This window comes from Pelodiscus sinensis, chromosome 19 (genome assembly GCF_052426305.1).
Source record: "Pelodiscus sinensis isolate ZL-2025 chromosome 19, ASM5242630v1, whole genome shotgun sequence".
NCBI lineage: Eukaryota > Metazoa > Chordata > Testudines > Trionychidae > Pelodiscus > Pelodiscus sinensis.
The window spans coordinates 25,290,931-25,311,470 of NC_143070.1; the positions used below are offsets into that span (position 1 = coordinate 25,290,931).

The 20,540-nt window shown below is 58.2% G+C and overlaps 1 protein-coding gene across 1 annotated transcript; it reads left to right on the forward strand.

Moving 5' to 3' along the window:
• The first annotated feature begins 1,219 nt into the window (after positions 1 to 1,219).
• Positions 1,220 to 18,657, forward strand: LOC149522387 (E3 ubiquitin-protein ligase TRIM39-like). The gene is made up of 6 exons (XM_089771160.1): positions 1,220 to 1,514; positions 4,772 to 4,867; positions 9,471 to 9,701; positions 10,214 to 10,236; positions 10,335 to 10,438; positions 17,533 to 18,657. Exons 1-6 carry the CDS (start codon positions 1,368 to 1,370, stop codon positions 18,063 to 18,065), a joined length of 1,134 nt encoding a protein of 377 aa, XP_089627286.1. The 5' UTR covers positions 1,220 to 1,367; the 3' UTR covers positions 18,066 to 18,657.
• Positions 18,658 to 20,540: the final 1,883 nt, after the last annotated feature.

The window sequence follows — 20,540 nt, forward strand, 5'->3', positions numbered from 1 at the left end:
CCGGCTGCGCTGGTGGCCCCTGGCGGCCAGGCTGGCAGCCATGCGTCCATAGACGGCCGCGTTCCGGTGGCTAGTGCAGAGATCATGGACATTGGAGGCTTCCCCACAAACCTCGATGAGGTCCACGATCTCCGCACTTGACCAGGCGGGCGCCCGCCTTTTGCGCCCCCGGGCAGGCTCCCTAGAGCCGCCAGGCTGGTCGTGGGGAGCAGTGGAGGGCTGGGAGCCCTCGGATGGCTGGCTCATACTGTGGCAGGTACAGGCTGTGCAGGCACGGGTGCTTGCAGCCTTGCAACTGGCACAAAGTGAGTAGCCAGCCCGTGGCCCTTTAAGGGCTCCGGGGCCGGGAAGGGGGGCAATAGAGTTTCCCTGGTGTTGGCCAGAGTGGCCACCAGGGAAACCTGGGAAGCCTTAGCTTCCCACTAGTTCGAACTAAAGGGCTACACAGCCCTTAGTTCGAACTAGCTAGTTCGAACTAGGCGTTAGTCCTCATAAAATGAGGTTTACCTAGTTCGAACTAAGCACTCCGTTAGTTCGAATTAAGTTCGAACAAACGGAGCGCTAGTGTAGCGCCTAGGAAAGTTAGTTCGAACTAACTTTGTAGTGTAGACATACCCTAAGTTAGTTCGAATTAGCGCTGTAGTGTAGACATACCCCTAGTGTTTAGGCTCCTACAAGGCACAGCTGGGAAGACGTGTGCTCAGCGCTCTAGGCCCCACGTCCGTGGGTTAGACACACAAAGCTGCCTGTGGAGCAGGGGATATGCTGTCCCTGCCAGACTTGCAGCAATACCGACCAGATGTGATCCTATTCTCCCCCCCCCCTTTCCCCTCTTCCCTCCAGATCTGAGGAAGTAGGTCTGGCCCACAAAAGCTCATCACCTATTAAACCATCTTGCTAGTCTTTAAAGTGCTGCATAGTTTTTCCTTTTGTTTAATTCCTGTTCTGTTTCCCTCCCCCCTTCTCTCTGCCCTGCCCCCTCTTTTCAGTTTCGCTTTCATGTTTTGTCCCTTCCCTTCCTTCCACTCCTCTTTCTTCTTCTCCCTCAGTGTCAGCACAAGCCCGTGCCCAGCAGAGCAGACACACGCCCCACGGCCGTGGCCTCCACAGCAACAGCAGGAGACATACAAGAAGAAGCCACTTGCCCCATCTGCCTGGAGTATCTGACAGAGCCGGTAACAATAGCCTGTGGGCACAACTTCTGCCGAGCCTGCCTCACCCGGCACTGTGAGCAACAGGGAGCAAACCCCCCAGCCTGCCCCCAGTGCAGGGCCCCGTTCCAGAAGGGGCAGTTCAAACCCAACACCCAGCTGAGCAACATCGTGCAGAAGCTCCAGCAGCTGGGCCCACAGCCCGGGGCAGGGCGAATGGAGGGTCTGTGTGAGACACACGAGGAGCGTCTCAAACTCTTCTGCCAGGAGGATGGAGTCGCCATTTGTTTGGTGTGTGAGAAATCCCGGGCCCACAAGTCCCACACGGTGGTGCCTGTCGAGGAGGCTGCCCAGGAGTACAAGGTAGGAGACGCTGCTGACTGTGCCTAATTAAAGCCCTGCAGACCCCAGGTTTATCCCCCTCCCAATACAGGGACAACAGTTCACAGCCGGCTGCTGTAAGGGAGGCAGCTAAATGAAAGGGGCTGGTTTTCAAAGGGGCAGTGGGAAAAGATCCAGATTGTTTTGGTCCGACACTGGAAGTCCCCACAACCTGACAGAGAGAACAGGGCCGGCTGCTCTCTGTGCACCTGTCACCCGCCTGCCACGGGGAGTGGGCAGCAACCAGGGCTGGGCTCAATATCTGGGGGTTCCCTTTCAACAATACAACACGGAACTGGCTCAAGTCCCCCCCACTCCCCAGTAACTCAGGCAAATTACACCCCTCCCCTGAGCTAAGTTCCGTACATGGGCGCACACAAATTCTGAACCCACCCACCTCAGCAGAGCCCCCCAGCGCTCCCCGTCCTGGGGCGTGGAGGGTAAACTGCTGCTGGCAGTGGGCTTGGTGAGAGAGTGGGGGGCCAAGGCCATATGGTGGCTGCTCAGTTGCTCCTGGGGTGGGGCCATATGCTGGGGCTGGAGCTGGCGCCTGGGGCAGCCACCTGCCACGAGGTCACTCCCCAGGAGCAACGGGGCAGCTGTCATGCCCTGGCTCCAGTTTCCACATGGTGGCTGCCTGGCTGCTCTTGGGGTGGGCCGCATGGCAGGTGGCTACCAGAGCTGAAGCCATTTCTAATATAGCCGTGTGGTCCTTCACTAAGGGTATGTCTACACTAGCCCCCTAGTTCGAACTAGGGTGGCTAATGTAGGCATTCGAAATTGCAAATGAAGCCCGGGATTTAAATATCCCGGGCTTTATTTGCATCTTCCCTTGCGGTCGCTATTTTTAAATCCCCTTAGTTCGAAGTAACTGCCCACAGCTAGAGGCGGCAGTTAAACGTTAATTCGAACTAAGCCCTTACTTCGAATTAACTGTTACTCCTCATTCCATGTTACTCCATGAGGAGTAACAGTTAATTTGAACTAAGGGCTTAGTTCGAATTAAGGTCTAACTGCCACGTCTAGCCGTGGGGAGTTACTTCAGACTAAGGGGATTTAAAAATGGCGACCGGAAGGGAAGATGCAAATAAAGCCCGGGATATTTAAATCCCAGGCTTCATTTGCAATTTCGAATGCCTACATTAGCCACCCTAGTTCGAACTAGGGGGCTAGTGTAGACATACCCTCAGTGCTTCTCCTGGGCCAGGAAAGGCTCAGGGTTCAGAGGTATTGGGGTGGAGTGGGGGTGGGGGTTCTGGGCCCTGTCAGGGTGTCTCCACAGCACCGTAACTCGAAACAAGATGCTTCAGAGGTAGCCGAGTTAGTCTGTGCAGGATAAACTTAAAAAACAAGAAATAGTCTGGTAGCACTTTATAGACTAACAAAACATGTAGATGGTATCATGAGCTTTTGTGGGCACAACCCACTTCTTCAGATGACCAGAGTGTTGGATGTCCAAAACTAAAATAAAATAGGGGAGAAGGCTGGGAGGAGAGGGTGGGGAGGAATGGGAGAAGCGGGGAGGTGGGGAGGAGAGGAGGCCATGGGTATAAGAATATCAAGGGGAAAGCCGAGCTGGAATGTAACAGGAAAAACAAATGGTCTATAAGCACCTACAGACTAGATAGTCAGAAGAGGCAGATAAGAACCACAACCCTGCCGTGTAGACGTACCCTCAGGAAGCTGTTTGGCTGGATGCAAAGGCTGCTTCTCTGCCTCTCTCTCACCAGCCCCTGCCGGCTCCTGGCTCAGGGTGTCCCTGCAGCAGCACCACAGGGGCAGGAGAAGCTGCGGCCTGGGCCCTTGGGCAGGGAGAGGAGGGAGCTCGAGGGAAAAGAGTGAAATGGGGAGACCTGGAGGGGGCTGAGGAAGGGGCGTGAGGGGCTGCCCAGAGCGGGGCTGACAGGACAGGAGCACGTCGCTCTGCCGGGTGACTGTCAAAGGGGAAGGGGACCCAGGGTTACGGCAGCCCAGGAGCAGTTATCGGTGTCTGTTCCCCCAGAGCGAGCGCGTCCCCTGGGCCTGGCAGGTCTCCAGCCACATCACAGCTCCACCCTGGGCAGCTATAGGGCCCAGTGCCCTAGTGTTGCGAAAGCCTGGGCTGACAGAGAGTGGAGTGTGGGTCTGGTTCCTGCCTGGGTCTGGGCAGAGCCGCCCCAACCATAGGACTGATCGGGGCAACCACCCTGGGCCCTGCACTTTGGCGCGGGGGGCATGAGGCCCAGAGAGGCCTGTGGAATTACTGGGAGGGCTGGCACTGGCAGGAGTAGGGTTGCCAGATGGTTTCACCAAAAATACCAGACCCCCCCAAAAACCTGCTGGGCCACTGAAATGCAGTCGTGGCCCCTTTAATTTCTGGGCCACTCCCCTGCCACTCCACCCCCCCCCCACCCCCGCATGTCCCTCGGTTCAATACAAAACACCTGGCAACCCTAGGCGGGAGCCATGGGACATGGAGCAATCCAGCAGCCTTCAACGCTCTGCCCTCTCCCAGTCAGATCACCCCACTTCACTGGGGTGGCAGGAGGTGAAGCCCCCAGCCCCAGCCCACTCCACTCCCCTCCCCCTGCCCCCCGCAGTGAAAGTGGGACCCAGGCCGGGTCACTTCGCTTCCTGTTGCCATGGTGAGTGTGTGTGGGGGGGACTGAAACTTGTTGCCAGCACCAGCCCCTCCCAGTATCCACTCGGGAACCCTGTGGGAAGGGGTGAATGGGGGTGCGAGGGGGTATGTGAGGGGCAGGAAGGGGCAGGACTGGTGGGAAATGGGGTGTGAGGGGCAAGAAGGGCTTGCGATAAGGGGTGACATGGGAGCAGAGCAGGGATGGGAAGGTGCAGGGCAGGGCCTGGAAGGAGGGGAGGTGTCCCAGCCCCACAACCCCTCAAGTTGGGTCCGGGTCTGGGGCACGGTGCAGCGATGTTCCTGCCCCAGCTCTTTGCACCCACTGGCTGGAGGGATCATTCAGGGGCTCCCCAGCCATTTCCCCTCTGGCCCCCACGCAGGGACGTGGCACCTGAGCTAACACACGGGGGTGGAGTTGCCCTGAGTGGCTGCGGGAGGCAGAGCCCCTGCTCGGAGCCGGGCATCTCTGCTCCATGGGTGCCTTTGGGGCTGGCAGAGCCGAGCGGCTGCCTCCTTCCAGGCCGGGTTCCTGCGTGTGTGTGGAAGGCCGGTGTGTACGGCGCTCGCTGCCCATCGGACAGGCAGATAATGGCTGTTTGTCATCCACGATGCCCTGCAGGAGAAACTCCAGGGGGCCCTGGGCCCGCTCAGGAAGCAGCTGAAGGAGGCCCAGGTGCTGACGTCTAAAGAAAAGGAGAAAACCACAGAGTGGCAGGTGGGTGTCTGGGTTTCTCTCCCCGAGCCCTTCCCCCGTCAGCGCTCCCAGGGGTGAAGGAGCCAGAAAGCTGCAGGACAAGGCGATGAACCTGCTCTGGCAGATCAAGGCTAGTTGTGGATGTGTCTTCCCATGGTGACATCGACATGACGGCACCCCCACTGCTGCTGGGACACCCCCTGAACGACCAGAGCCAGGGCGGGTCCCAGCCTCTGCTGCCATCGTCTGGCCCCCCCATCCCAGTCATCTGCTGCTGCTCCTGTGACCTTCCCTGGGCTTGTCTGTAGCCAGGGAGTGAACGTCCCTTCTGGTTCCCCGGCCTGTTACCGTGAGATCCCTGCTGAGGGTGTAGGGGTCTGATGAGGATACTGACTGGTCACGGGGCACATGGCCAGGCTGGGTGAGGCCAATGTCAGCCCTGGCAATCAGGGCTGGCCTTAGGCTGATTCGTCCGATTCCCCCAAATCGGGCCCTGCACCTAAAGGGGCCCCGCGCCCTGAACCCAGAAGCATGGGCAGCGAGTTACATGGGCTTGTGGTGCCCATGTTCCAATATGAGCCGGGAGCCCTGATCCACCAATATGTGGAGCTGGGTCTCTCCCCCAGCCCTGCCTGGAGTGGGCCCTGGCCCCCCTGCACGTCCTCCCATCCCAGCCCCAGAGCATCCCCCCCGACCCCATCCCATCCCTGCTGTGTGCAGCTTTAAGTCCGGCTCCCCCTTGCCGGCTGCTGCTGCCATGCGTGGCGTTTCCAGGAGAGCAAGGATATGCCCGGGCATGACATGATGTCACAGCCCAGGACTTTAAAACTGCTCGGTGCCACATTGCACCACACAGCCTAGCTCTGGGTTCGGAGGCCGGGGCCTGAGTGCAGATGCCGGCCCTTGTGTGGAGCGGGAAGGGGAAAATGGGAGGGGGAGGAAGGGGCTTGTGGGGAGGGGGAGGGGAGGAAGGGGCTTGTTCGGAGGGCGGAGGGGGGAAGGGGAAGGAAGGGGCTTGTGCGGAGGCAGGAGGGGGAAGAGGGAGGAAGGGGCTTGTGCGGAGGGGGAGGGGAAAATGGGGGGGAAGAGGCTTGTGCGGAGGGGAAAATGGGAAGGGGAAAATAAGGGAAGGGGTGGGAGAGGAAGGGACTTGTGCGGAGGGGGAGGGGGAAGAAAGGGGAAAGCACCAAGGGACAGGGTGGAGAAGAGACAAATGTCGGGGCCAAGTGCAGACAATGAGGGAAAGGACAGGAGGGGAGGTGTCAGTGGGAGGGGGGACAAGGTGATGCTGCTAGAGGAGAGGGAGGGTAAGGTCATTGGGGGCTAGAAGGGGGAGGGGGAGGTGCTGGGAGAAGGCTTGAAAGAAGGGGTGGGCATGAGAAAGGTGGGGATGGAGCAAGTCATGTGTGAGGGCACAGAGGGGCATGAGGGGAATGGGGGCAGAGAGTGGTAAGGGGGTGGCCATCAGGGGAAAAGAGGGCAAAGGGGGCAGGGGCAGTGAGAGAAGGGGGAGGCACCAGGAGGGTGCAGAGCTAAGGGAAGGTGAAGGTGCCAGGGGATTCTGGGGATGAAGCAGAAGGGCAGACACCTGCAGGGGAGGGACAAGCACCAGAGGAGAGAGGCAGGGCAGGTGTGTAGAGGGAGGTGTTAGGAGAGGGGATGAGGAGGGGTAGCTCACATGATCAGAGTGGGGCTACTGTAGAAGTGGGCACAGGGGGCAGAGAAGGGCTGGTGGAGAGGGGCAGGTTGCAGGAGGGCTGAGGGCAGTGAGAAGGGCAGGAGTCAGGACACCAGAGGAGGGTGAGGGGTTGGGGGGCAGCAGGCACCAGGGGAGCTGATGGAGCAAGGGGAGGAGACATGGCAGCAGAGGGAAAAGGTAGAGGTTTTTAAAATATTTATAAATAACTTGGGTGCCACAGTGGCACATCCAAACAAGCCACATGAACTCAGTACTCATGCACAACACAATTCATTCTGCTCATGGCAGGAAACTCTTAGGCTGTGTCTACACTGGTGGCTTCTTGCGCAAGAACACGTCCACACTGCCATGTATGAGCTGTGGTTTTGCACAAGAGCATCCATGGCAGTGTGGACGCTCTCTTGAGCAAGAAATCTCCAATGGCCATTTTAGCCATAGGGCTTTCTTGCGCAAGAAATCGCTGCCGAGCATCCACACTGCCCTCTTGCGCAAGAGAGCTTACACCTGTGGGGGTATGTCTACACTACCCCCCTAATTCGAACTAGGGGGGTAATGTAGTCATTCGGAGTTGCAAATGAAGCCCGGGATTTGAATTTCCCGGGCTTCATTTGCATGATGCCGGCCGGTGCCATTTTTAAATGCCGGCTAGTTCGGACCCCGTGCCGCGCGGCTACACGCGAAATGGACTAGCTAGTTCGGATTAGGCTTCCTATTCCGAACTAGCTGTACGCTTCATGGAACTCCGAATGACTACATTACCCCCCTAGTTTGAACTAGGGGGGTGGTGTAGACATACCCTTAGAAAAGAGCGTAGCTCTTGCGGAAGAGCAGGTGGGCAGTGAGGATACTCTGTGGGTTCTTGTGCAAGAATGGCTGTACTTGTGCAAGAAGCCACGAGTGTAGATATAGCCTAAGAGGAAACACTTCCCCCAGCCTCTCTGCCCCCGAGTTAATGTCACACACATTGGGTTGATGCAATTACAGGATAGTTGCATGAGGGGGATTTGGTGGGAGCCAAACTAATCCTTTTTGGTAGGAGGATGGTGGGAAAAGTCCTTCCAGAGGGGTGACATGACACCTTTTACTTCTGGTCATGTGTCCATCTTGCCCCGAGCGTGTTACCTCCAGAGGCCTGGTGTCAGCCGACGGTCAGGGCAGTGAGTCCCTTATGACTGGCTGAAGTTCTTTTAAATTGTGCTTGGTTCTGTTACAGCAACTGAAGGAGTCAGGTTAAAGCTTAAACAGTTACTATTTTATTGTTACAGGGTAAACTTAGTTGTTAAATGCTACTACTGTGTTACAGATAACACAGCCACTACAAAGGACAGGACAGAAATTACACTAATAAGTCACTTACAGGTACCATGAAACCTTTTTGGTTCTCTGAGCTCTTATTAAATGCATGCAAAATAGACACATAGCAGGTATATATTCTCACCCCTGCGTTCCAGACTTGGCGTGGCCAGCGTCTTTCTCTCAATCCCTCGGGAAGAAGTAGGGCGAGGTTGGGTGTCCCACAGACCTCGGGAGACAATCAATACCTGCCAGCAGGTATAGATGATTGGAGCTCAAATGGGGTTGGCAGCAGAACCTCTTTTTATACCCCTTGGGTCATGTAGGCTTCTTCCTGATCTCAAATGGCCAATTAGGAAAAATGGCTTTGAACACCAAGTTTCCCACGAAGGGTGCAAAGCATAATTTACACCTGGGAAAAATGCAGACAATGGGCACCTCTGGTATGTGATGGGCGACGATTCCTCTCCTGGGACAGTGCAGGCGTGTCAATTACTGGTACTAGCCATCAGGGCGACGGGAGGCCTCGGGTCGTCAGCTAGCCCATTTACTGTCTGGTTTCTGTTTATGGTAGAGTCAGGGACAGGCAGCAAACCTGTGTTCCCAGGGCATCAAAGGCTGACTGCCTTTCTCTTGCTCTCTGGGGGGGGGGGGAACAAGATGGGGCTCGTGGAAAAACAAGATGGGGTTTTGTGTCTGGCTACACCTGGTTAACAGCGGTCGGGGTTGTGGCTAATGGGGCACCACCAAAAATTATACAAACCTGCTGCCCCTGCCTGAAAGTGTGTCAGGTGCGCTGAGGGAGGGAGCATCAGCCCCGGAGGAGGAGTGCAGCGGCTACCTGCACTCCAGGAGGTGAGAGTTTAGTGGGGGGTGGCGGATGGTGGTGGGGTGGTGGGTTGTGTTAGCTACCTCCGGGGCTTTTAGCTAGGGATTTTTTGTGTGTATTCTTTTTTTTTTTTTTTTGCTCAACCAAACTTGCTGTGGGGCCCCGTCGAAATTGTTCGAATTGGGCCCTGCACTTTCTAAAGCCGGCCCTGCTGGCAATGCCCTGAGGGCCCAACACCCACATGAGCCCCAGGACGACACCCACAGGGCTATTGGCACCAGCCCTCAATGCTGAACATGCAGCCCTGGGAGCCTGTTGTCAAGAATGAGCATCGCCCACACCCTGCTGTGACGGGTCCTCTTGGTGCGTGAGTGCCCTGCGCACCCAACTCTCCTTCCCCGCAGATGCCTTGTGCTGCCTCTCCCACCCCCATCCCCGTACATCTCTCCTGTTCCCTCGACTTCTTTCCTCCCCCACGTCCATCCCATTCCACCTGCAATAACAGACGGCAGCTTTACCTAGCACCCTGGACAACCCCGCTAGGGGACTGGCCCTGTTTACTCTGAGCTAAAACCAGCCCTTTATGGTACAAACAACAAGGAGTCTGGACTCCTAGGTATGTTTGCTGAAGCAGACTGACACAGCTACCTCGCTGAAACCTCCTGGTGCATTTACCAAAGAAGTAACTGTCCTTACAACCTCACTCAGATCTGATTTTCCCTGCTTCACAGACAGAAGCCCAGCCTGTAACTCAACATCTGACTGGTGTTTTCTCTGTGTTTTTCCTATTTTCCTTTGCCCAGAGGAAAGTGCAGGTGAAGCGGGAGACGATTGCCGGTGAATTTAACAAGCTGCACGCGCTGCTGAGGGAGGAGGAGCAGCTGCTTCTGCAGAGGCTGGCGGAGGAGGAGCGGGAGACTCTGCAGAGGCTACAGGAAAACGTCACCAAACTCTCCCAGCAAAGTGCCTCCCTGCAGCAGCTGATCACAGAGATGGAAGGGAAGTGTCAGCAGCCGGTTGTCAAGTTGCTGAAGGTGAGATGGCATCAAAACTCGGCCTCCAGCCAGAATCACAGCTCAGATCCATGGGCCTGGATCCCAAAAATGAGAATAAATGTGCTATGTGTTTTGCTCACAGACAATATTGGGCCAAGGGCTCCCTCGGTTCCAAATGGTTCAGTTCGGGTGGGAGGGAATCATGGAGATCCAGGGAGGCCCTGGGAGATTAAATGTTTGGTGCAAAAATGATATGAGCCCATCCCTGCTGTGACTCCAGAGCATTGGACTCAACCAGTCGCTAAACACGGATACTGGGGCAGGGTCCCTAGGAAGAAGAATCATTTAACTAAATTCCCGTCCGACCTACAGACAATGAATTGAGTGTAAATGCAAAACGACGCAGGAGGTTTTGCCACAGAACAGTGCAGCCTGGGACAGGGTGGGGGGGTTCATCTATTCTCTGTATGAAATGCTGCTGCCTGGGTGGGGGATCGCTCTGATTTATGCCCCCGGTGTTCACACAGAGCATCGATTCTTTCTCCTTTCAGGACGTGAAAAGCACGTTGAGCAGGTGCGTGTCCCAGTTTTGCCTCCCTCCTATTCCTGGTGGGGGCCCTGCGGCAATGCCGGCGCAGGGCAGCTGATGACGCTGGGACGTTTGCTTCCTAGGAGTGAAAACATGAAACTCCAGGAACCAGAAGCCGTTTGCACCGACCTGCAGCGCGGGTATAAAATTTGTCTTGATTTGAGGGAAGCTCTGAACAGATTTGCAGGTGAGTGGAGCCCCTGGGACATCGAGCTGTTTGGTGCCGGGGGCTCAGGGCAGAGCCTGGGGCCCCAGGACACACGTGGACCTGGCTGGGAGCTGTGCGGTAGCTGGAGGCTGATGGGCTCAGTGCTGGGGAATTTGCCTGCTGCTCACACCCACCTGCTGGCACTTGCCAGGGATCTGACCTGGCCCCATCACCCTGACCCTCCCTGAGGCCATTGAGCAGGTGCTGGGAGGCCTGGCCTGGGCCCATGTGTTGGGGGCTGCACAGAGGGGTCCTGGGAATGTGTCTGTGTCTCTCTTCAGACGCATGGGTGGTGCTGCCCGGGTATGTAGGCAAACCTGCCGTGTCTGCAGCACCTGGTGTGAGAGTCTCCAGTGCGTCTGCCCCAGAGCTGGGTGAGGGGACTCAGGAGGAGGGAGGTTGGGGCAGTCGCTAACTGGGGACACCTGGGACTGGGAGGGGCTCTGTGGCCAGTACCCGCGCTGGGAGATGCTGGGGCAGTGGTAGAGGGTCTGTGCCGCTCGCAGGGCCCAGGGGACACGTTGCTCTGGGCAGAGAGTTCAGGCTGGAGCCGAGTCTCCACTGGCAGCCGGGTCTGTGGGCTGAGATCTGGGCTGGGGGGGGGGGGGGGGATTTTCCTGGCCAGGGCACATTTCACAGCCACCCTGGAGTGTCCCAGCTGGTGCCCTGAGCCCGGCCTGCCCGTCACCGCGTGGGGCTCGGGCTGGGGACAGTCCCTCCCTGCCAGTCACTGGGGCCTGGGCGCCTCAGCTGCTCAGACAGGTTTGCAGAGGGGCTGGGCAATCGGGTGCTAATGGTTCATCGGCAGAACAATTCGATTTGGGGTCCAGTGAAACTGCTCCCGGCCCCAGGCTGAGTTTGCTGGCGAGTGTCCATGGACAGAGCCAGGTGCCGCCGCTTCCCTTCCAGCCTGTAGCCCAGGGGCGGGGACCCAGCTGGGAGCCCCAGGTCTCTTCCCTGTGTGGGGCGGGGCAGGGATGGGAATGTGGGTCCCCCCTCAGTTGGGGGCTGGAACCGCTGGGCTCTGGGGGTCTGACGTGGGGTCTCTCAGTCTCTGCTGCTGCAGATGCTCCCCTGGGTCTAAACACGGCCCTGGGCCCTGGGCAGAGCGTGGGGGTGAGCCTGGCTCTGCAGCACAGTGGGGCAGCCCCGCCTGGGAACCCAGAGTCCAGCCCCAGTGACCTGCAGTTACTGACCCATAACTCAGTGAGGGGAGGGGCACGGCCCCGGCACAGCAGTGTCTGAGGCCGTGGGAGCCGGGTTCCCTTGCACCGATGCAGCTGCCCCCGTGCAAATCCCCAGTGCGGCCACGTGGGTGTGAACTGGGACTGGCCCCAGTGCAGCTTCTCCCAGGTGGAGGGGGCAGGAAGTGGGGAATTGCCCCTCCCCCTCCCCACTGCCCTCATTAGCAACAGCCCATTGGTTTGCAGTTGCACCCCCCTCCCATCCTCCACTGCCCTGCCCCTCCTAGGAGCCCTGGGGGGGGCTGGGCTGGGGTGGTGGAGGCCTGTCCCCTCCCCTTCCTATGTCCGTCCTTACGCTCCACCCCTCGATCTCCCTGGCACCTGCCCTTTCCCTTCCCCTCCCCACAGCCTCCTGGTTCCGCCTCCTTCCCTCACTGCCCTCCCAACACCTCCCCCCTGCCTCCTTCTTCTCTGTGCCCAGCCCCTCACCGCCCTCTGCCCCCGGTTCTCCTCACGCCCCTCTGCACCCTCACATGTGACTTGCCCCACCCCCACCTTCCTCATGCTCCCTCCTTTCACCCCCTCTGCCCCGGCACCCACTGCTCCCTCCCCTCCCCCTTCCTTTTGTCTGCCCCTCCCTTCCCCCTTCTCTCCCCTGGCACCTGCCCCTCCCCCTGCCCTCTGGTGCCCTCCCTTCCCTTGCCCCCTTCAGCCTCCCGTAGCTGCTTCACACCTGGCCCCTTCTTGGCCCTGGTGCCTGTCGCACTCCAGGCTGCACCCCTGTGCCCTGGCACCTGCTGCTTGTACCTTGTAGCCCCTGACATCCCCCCCATTCCCTTGCCCTCCCGTCCCCTGGCACCTGCCCCTCCTCCCGCCCCTTGTGCCCTCTGGCCCCTGGCATCTGCCCCACGTAGGCCTCAGCATGAGCCTTTCCCTCACCCCCTGTGCCTGGCCCTCCCCTCCCCTCTGCCTCCCGATACCTGCACCCTCCCACTCCCCAATCCACTGGTGCCAGCCCCTTTGTGCTCCTCTCCCCTGGCCCCCTGGGCCCATCTCTCCTCGCTGCTTTCCCAGCGCAAGTCCCTGCCTTTGGCCCCCTTTGAGCCCCCTGATGTTTGCTCCTTCCCCTCCCTCCTCCTCTAGCCCATTGGTGCCCTTCCCTCCCCTCTGGGTCCTGCCCCTCCACTCACCTTCCCCTAACTTCTGGGTCCTGCCCCTCCACTCACCTTCCTCTGCCCCCTTGTGCCCTCCCTTCTCCTCACCCAACTCTCCACCCTCCTCTGCTCCCCTGTTCCCTTGTCCCCACTCTGCCCCCTGGTGCCTGCCCTGCTCCCCTCTGCCCTGCTTGTCTCTGCCCCTCTGCTCTACCCCCCCCCCCCACCCCTGGTACTGCTCCTTCCCTTGCCCATCTCTGTTCTCCTGGCACCTGTCCTGCATGCCCCTCCCCCCTTGATAACCACCCTCCTCTTGCTGCCCTTTTGCCCCCTGGGGTCTGCCCCCCATGTCCCACTTCTCTATTTCCCCTCATCACCTGGCCGGCCAGTCTCCCACCCCCTCCTTGCCCCTGGGGCCACGTGAGGCCTGGAGGATGCTGGCAGGTGAGGAGAACGTGAGTCAGGAAGTGTCATTTCCCCTTCACTGCACACAGGAGCCAGGGGCACCCAGTGACGTGACCAGGCAGCGAGACTGACCCCCACAAGGCAGCGTTTCCTCATGCAGCACAGTCGGCCGGCGGGGCTCTGCCCGGGGGAGGGGGGAGTCAAGGCCAAAGTCACAGCATGGTCAGAAAGGGCAAGATCCAGTCACGGAGGGTCGCTCCGCCAGTGGCTCTGAGCCAGGATAGGCAGGGATGCGTCAGCCTGTTCTGAGTGTCCCTAGTCCCTGTGGACTGGATACTGGGAGTGGGTGACAGGGGAGGGATCACGAGACGATTCCCTCCTCTGCTCATTCCCTTTGGCTGCTCCAGGCGCTGCAGTGGCAGGAGGCAGGACACTGGCTGATTTTGCATAAATATTAATTATAATAACAACACCATTAATACAGAAACTCCCCCAGACACTGGCCTGTCGCGCTAGTGATGTCGTGACACAACAGCCTTGGCAATGAATGGATTTGAAAAGTCTTGGCCTCCTAGGAAACGTGTTTTTCTATCCGGTTCCCAGGCACTAAGCAGGGCGTTGGAGTGACGTCTCTGAAACAGTCCCACAGACCCATGTTTTGGCTGCTGCTGTTTGCTGCGCCACCGTTCCCTCTACTGCTCTGTCCCCAATGGCCTGGCATCGGCACCTTCTGCTGCCCCCCTCCACGTGCCTTCAGCCAGTCCCTCAAGGTCCCACCAGCTCTGGGCGATGGCAGCTCTGAGCGCAGAACCTCGTGGCTGGTGCAGGCCGGGCTCCCCCTCACCCGCACACTGTCCCCAGCAGGGCTCGGCCCTGAGAGCTCTGTGACTGCAGCTCCAGCTGTCACTGAACCAAGCCAAAGGCTCCATCTGGCCCAGGCAGCTCTGTCTGCTCGGGAGAGAGGGGCCAGCAAACCCCTGGGCCACCCGCCCTCTGCTCACCAGCCCCCGGCAGCCCCACCCTGCTCCCCAGCGTAGGGCGTGTGGGAGTGGCCAGGGCTTAACCTGTCACCAGAGAGGGGCCGGGCTCCAGCATGTTTGTTATTTTCCCAACTGATGGGCCAAGCCCAGAGGTGCCAGGGCTGGGAACTGCCAGGCCCAGAGGTCTCAGAGGGGCCAATTGAGTCTGTATCTTAAAAAATCCTCAAAAACCAACGCATGCTCCTGTAGCACCTGAGAAACCAACATCAAATCTAGTCATCTCTCTGCGTATGTCTACACTAGCCCCCTAGGCTATCCTGGGCTTCATTTGCATCTTCCCAGACGCCGCCATTTTTAAATTCCGGCCCGTGGCTACACGTGGCATGGAATAGGTAGCTTGAATTAGGATCTCTGATACTAATTTTGTTTCAGCTACACCAGACTAACACGGCTACATTTCTATCAGTCGTCTCTCTGTTAGTCTGTGGGCGCTGCAGGACTTTGTGAGCCCAGAGGTGCCGGGCCTGGGAACTGACGAGCCCAGAGGGGCCAGAGCTGAGCCCTGGCAAGCCCTAGCACAGATTCGGTTCTGAGGGTCCCTCCCCCAGGCAGGCCCAGCCCAGCTCTGCTGCTGCCCGTCACTCAGACACTAAAAGGGCCCCAACATTTCCTGACTCCACATGGCACCTCAGTGGTTTGTGCCCAGCCCCAGGCAGAACGGATCCCGAGCAGCCCAGCTCTGTGGGCTGGGCCCCAGGCAGGGCAGGCATGTCCCTGGCAATACAGGCTGGGCCTGGCATCATCCCAATCCGGCTCCTCATGAGCTGTCCCGGGGGAGGGGCTCCCTCAGACCCTGTTTACACACTAAGGCTACGTCTAGACTGGCCACAAATTCTGGAAAAGGGATGCAAATTAGGTAAGTCAGCATAGGGAAATCCGCAGGGGATTTAAATATCCCCCGTGGATTTAAATAAACATGTCCACCGCTTTTTTTCCAGCTTATTCCTACCTGAGTATAAGAGATCCTCCGGAAAAGGGCTTTATTCCGGAGGATAGTGCCAGTCTAGATGCTTTTTTTCCAGCTTTTCCCCAAGCCGGAAAAAAAGCGGCGGACATGTTTATTTAAATCCATGGGGGATATTTAAATCCCCCGCGGATTTCCCTATGCTGACTTACCTAGTGGTTCAGCCAGGGCAGCCGCATCAGCCCCATTGACACCGGCACAGACAGCAGCCGGGAGAGCTTGTCCGGGCCCTGCTGTCACACCTGCCCTGTGCTCTTAGGGGAGAGTCAGGAGCTGCCCAGTGGACCAGCAGAGCGTTCACATGGCCACAGCCCGTGTGTCTCCTGGGCGCGCCTCAGTGCACATCATAAAATGTATTCCGCACACGGCTAGGAACAACTGGAGGGAGCACTGCTGTACACCCCCCCAGATGTCCTAGGGAAATCCCGGCTGGAACCTGCCCCTCCCTTCACCCCCCTCCCTCTGTCCTCATGGTACCTGTTTCTCTTGACGCCATTACCCCCTTCTGCTCCTCTCGTCTGCCCCTCCCCTTCCCTCTCCCAGCATCAGCCTGTCCCCTCCCCCCAGCCCAAACCCACTGACACCTTCCCATCCCTCCCGCTCCTCCTTCCAGTTCCCTTCGCTGTCTCCCCCTTGACCCCCGTTAGCCCTAGTGCCTGCCCCTCCCCTGCCCCATTGCTGCCATCCCACCTGCTTACCTCTGCCCTCTGCCTTTAATCCCTCCCCCAGTGCCTCTCTAGCCCCCTGTCACCCTCCCTTCCCACCCACTGCGAATAAAACCTTCTCTCCCCCATCTGCCCTGGTGCCTTCCCCATCCCTGTCCCCCGGCATTTGTCTCTCCCCCACTCTGCCCCTTCCTGCTTCCCCTTTCTCCTCCTGCCCTGCCCTCTCCCCTCAGCACAAGCCCCTTTCCTCTCCCCCACCCCCACCCCCACCCTGCTACCTGCCCCCTCCTCTCACATTTCCTCCACCTTCCCCTTAGTTCTCCCTGCCCCTCTCCCTCTGCCCCCCTGACCCTGCATCCCTCATCCCCCTTCTGCCCCTGGTACAAGCCCCTCTGGTCACTGCTCCTCTGCCTCCCTGAGGCCCCTCTCTGCCTTCACCTCCGTCAGAATCACAGAACTGGCAGGGACCTCGAGAGCCATCGAGTCCAGTCCCCGGCCCTCACAGCAGGACCAAGCAACATCCAGACCATCCCTGACAGGTGTGTGTCCAACCTGCTCTTCAATAGCCCCAGGGATGGAGACTCCACAACCCCCCCAGGCAATTTATTCCAGTGTCTCACCCCCAACAGGCAGGAAGTTTTTCCTAATGTCCAACCTAAACCTCCCTTGCTGCAGTTTGAGCCCCTTGCTTCTTGTCCTGTCCTCAGAGGCCAAGGGGAACAATTTTTCTCCCTCCTCCCTGTGACACCTTTTAGATACTTGCAAACTGCTCTCATGTCCCCTCTCAGTCTTCTCCTTTCCAAACTAAACAAGTCAAATTCCTCCAGCCTCCCCTCCTAGCTCATGTTCTCTCGACCTTTCATCGTTCTTGTTGCTCTTCTCTGGACCCTCCAATTTCTCCTCCTCTCTCCTGAAATGTGGGGCCCAGAACTGGACACAAGACTCCAGCTGAGGCCTGATCAGAGCAGAGTGGAAGGACGACTCCTTGTGTCTCGCTCACAGCGCTCCTGGGAATCTGCCTCCCTGGCGCCTGCTCTTCCCTTTGCCCCTCAGCCTGCTGGGGGTCTCCTCCCTGGGCCCCCCTTTGGGTCCTCTGGGCCCCACCCCATCTCTGCCACACTGGTGCCTACATCTCCTCCCCCCTCTGCCTCCCTAGGGCGTGCCCTTCCCCACACCCCTCTGTCTGCCCCTGTGCCCCTTCCCTCACCCCTCTGTCTGCCCCTCTACTCCCTTCCTCCCCCTCTGCCCCCTGGTGTCCGCCCCTCCCTCTGCCCTCCTTGCCTCTACCCCTCCACCCAGCCCCCCTGGGGACTGCCCCTTCCCTCACCCCTCTGTCCCCTTGTGCCTGCTCCTCTTGCCCCACATTGGCCCTACGGTTGCTCCCTCTGCTCCACCCCTCCCCCTCTGCCCCATCATCTGCCCCTCCCCTTCCTCTCCCAGCATTACCCTGCCCCTCCCCCCACTGTCAGCTTGCTGCCCCTCCCCTGCTCCTCCCGCCCTTTTCCCGCTCTGTGTCTCCTCACCGGCAGAGGGGCCCTGACCCCCCTCAGACAATAACCCCCCCCCCGCACAGCGATTAACGGGGGGGGGCAGGTTAATTTCCCGCTGACCCCAGGGACCCGCCCCTGCCCCCGGCCCTGACTCTGTGACTCTCTCCCCAGTGGACGTGACGCTGGATCCAGACACGGCTCATCCCAACCTCGTCCTGTCTGAGGATCGGAAACGTGTGAGATACGGAGACACGCGCCAGGCTCTGCCCAACAACCCCGAGAGATTTGAGAAATATCCCATTGTGCTGGGTGCTGAGGGGTTCGCGGGCGGGAGGCGTTACTGGGAGGTGGAGGTGGGAGACACGACTGCCTGGGACCTGGGGGTCTGCAGGGAATCTGTGAGCAGGAAGGGGGAGTTCACACACAAAGACTACTGGAGACTCTTGCTGAGGGATGGGGATCGATACTCTGCCTCTTCTACCCTCCCCGTGAGCGCCAGGCCCAGCCGGGTGGGGGTTTTCCTGGACTACGAGGCGGGCGAGGTCTCGTTTTACAATGTGACTGACAGGTCCCATCTCTTCACATTCACCGACACCTTCTCTGGGATGCTCCGCCCGTATTTCCATATCAGTACCACTAGCGGTCTCCTGATAATCTGCCCGGTCCCAGCACAGGCTGAAGGGAATCACAGTACAGCCAGCTGAGGCTCTCCATCTGTGCTAGGTTGTGTTAGTGCTGCACTAGGTGGGGTCAGTGGGAGATGTTCTTGCTCCCCTTGCTCTTCCTGCTGGGACTAGAGCACTAGGAGGGTACGTCTACACTACAACGTTAATTCGAACTAACTTAGTTTGAATTAGTTAATTCGAACTAAGCTAATTCGAACTAATGGATCTAGACTAAAAAACTAGTTTGAATTAGCGTTTTGCTAATTCGAACTAGCATGTCCACATTAAGTGGACCCTGAACTGGGCTTAAGGATGGCCGGAAGCAGTGCCGGCAGGGCATCAGAGGAGGACTTAGAGCGTGAAGATGCTGTCTCAGGCTAGCCGAGGGCTGTGCTTAAAGGGACCCGACCCCCACCCCGGACAGACAGTTCTCAGGGGTGCCCCGTTTGCAAAGCAGTCCTGGCTTGGATTGCCCTGAGTACCCACATTGGGCACATCACAGCATTCGGCCATCAGACCAGCTGCACTTGCCGCAGGCTGCCATCTGGGGAGAGGGGGCAATTGGGGGGCTGCAGGAGAGCTTCCACCCCCAGAAGCCCACAGAGCCAGCCCAGTCCTCCCCATCGGGGGCGCGTACCCCATTCCTCCCTCACCTCCTTCCACTTACCCTTCTTTAGCCCCTTTTCTTGATGTACAAAATAAAGGACAATTGTGTTCAAAAATGGAATCTGTCTTTATTGAACAAAACTGGGGGAGACTGGGAAAAGGAGGTGGGAGAGGGGAAGAGAGAGGCTGGGAGAGGGCAGGGCAACTACAATGATCAGGGGTTGGGAACAGGTCCCATATGAAGAGAGGCTAAAGAGACTGGGACTTTTCAGCTTAGAAAAGAGGAGACGGAGGGGGGACAGGATAGAGGTCTCTAAAAGCAGGAGTTGGGTGGAGAGGGTGCATACAGAAAAGTTCTTCATTAGTTCCCATAATAGAAGGATGAGCGGACATCAGAGGAAAGGAATGGGTAGCAGGCTTCAAACTAGTAACAGACCGTTGTTCTTCACAAAGCAAAGAGCCAACCTGTGGAACTCCTTGCTGCAGGAGGCTCTGACGGCTAGAACTAGAACAGAGTTTAAAGGGAAGTGAGATCAAGTCATGGAGGCTGGGTCCATGGAGTGGTATTAGCCAGAGGGTAGGAGTGGTGTCCCTGCCCAAGGTTTGTGGAAGGCTGGAGAGGGATGGCACGAGACAAATGGCTTGGTCATTGTCTTCGGTCCATCCCCTCCAGGGTCCCTAGGGTTGGCCGCTGTCAGCAGACAGGCTACTGGGCTAGATGGACCTTTGGTCTGACCCAGTACGGACATTGTAAGCTCAGGGCTCAGGGTCGGGGGTCTCAGTGGACCACCTTGATTTTCATGCACACCTGCTCCTGGGTGGCCAGGCTGGCAGCTCTCCTGCCCTAACCAGCCACTTTCCTGTGCCTAGTGCGGAGGTCGTGGACGAGGTCCACGATGTCCGCACTAGCCCAGGTGGGTGCCCGCCTCTTGCGGTCCCGGGCAAGCTCCCGTGAGCCGCCAGCCTGGTCCTGGGAAGAGGGGGAGGGCTGGGGGGCATCGGGTGGCTGGCTCGATCCGTGCCAGGTGCAGGGTCTGTTGGCTGGGTGCTGGCAGGCTTGCACCTGGCACGGGCACCGTAGCCAGCCCGTGCCCCTTTAAGGGGTCCGGGGCCGGGAGGGGGGCAGTAGAGTTTCCCTGATGTTGGCCAGAGTGGCCACCAGGGAAACCTGGGGAGGGCTAGCCTCCCACTAGTTCGAATTAAGGGTCTACACAGCCCTTAATTCGAATTAGTAAGTTCAAACTAGGCTTAATCCTCGTGGAATGAGGATTACCTAGTTCGAACTAAGCGCTCCGTTAGTTCGAATTAAATTCGAACTAACGGAGCCCTAGTGTAGCGCCTATCAAAGTTAGTTCCAACTAACATCCATTAGTTCGAACTAACTTTGTAGTGTAGACATATCCTAATAGATTAGTAAGACATGATTTCCCTTTACAGAAACCATGTTGACTTTTGTCCACAAATTATGTTCTTCTACATGCTTCACAATTTTATTCTTTACATGCTTTATTCTACATGCTTTACAATTTTATGTCATGTCAAGTGTGTCTGGTATTTTTGTTGAAACCATCAGCAACCCTACTGATACCCAGCAACCAGCACCCCCCACAACTGCCCACCCCCCATGTCCCTCAGAACATTCAATATTCTCTGCACAATATTTAAAATTCTGCACGTTTTATGGTAACTAAGTCAATGGGGAGGCTCCAGCCACGAAATCCCGTTTTAGCGCAGTGAGGGAGGGGGTGGAGTGAAGGGACGGAGCTTGGCAGCAGCAGGAACCAGACGTGCGGGCACCAGGGGCAGCAACGAAAGACACAAGCTCATCCCCACCTCCACCCCCACCCCGCTTCTGTAGTCAGGTGGTACGTCCCAGGGGGCCTGGGCCAGAGACCGAGCTCCAGGGAG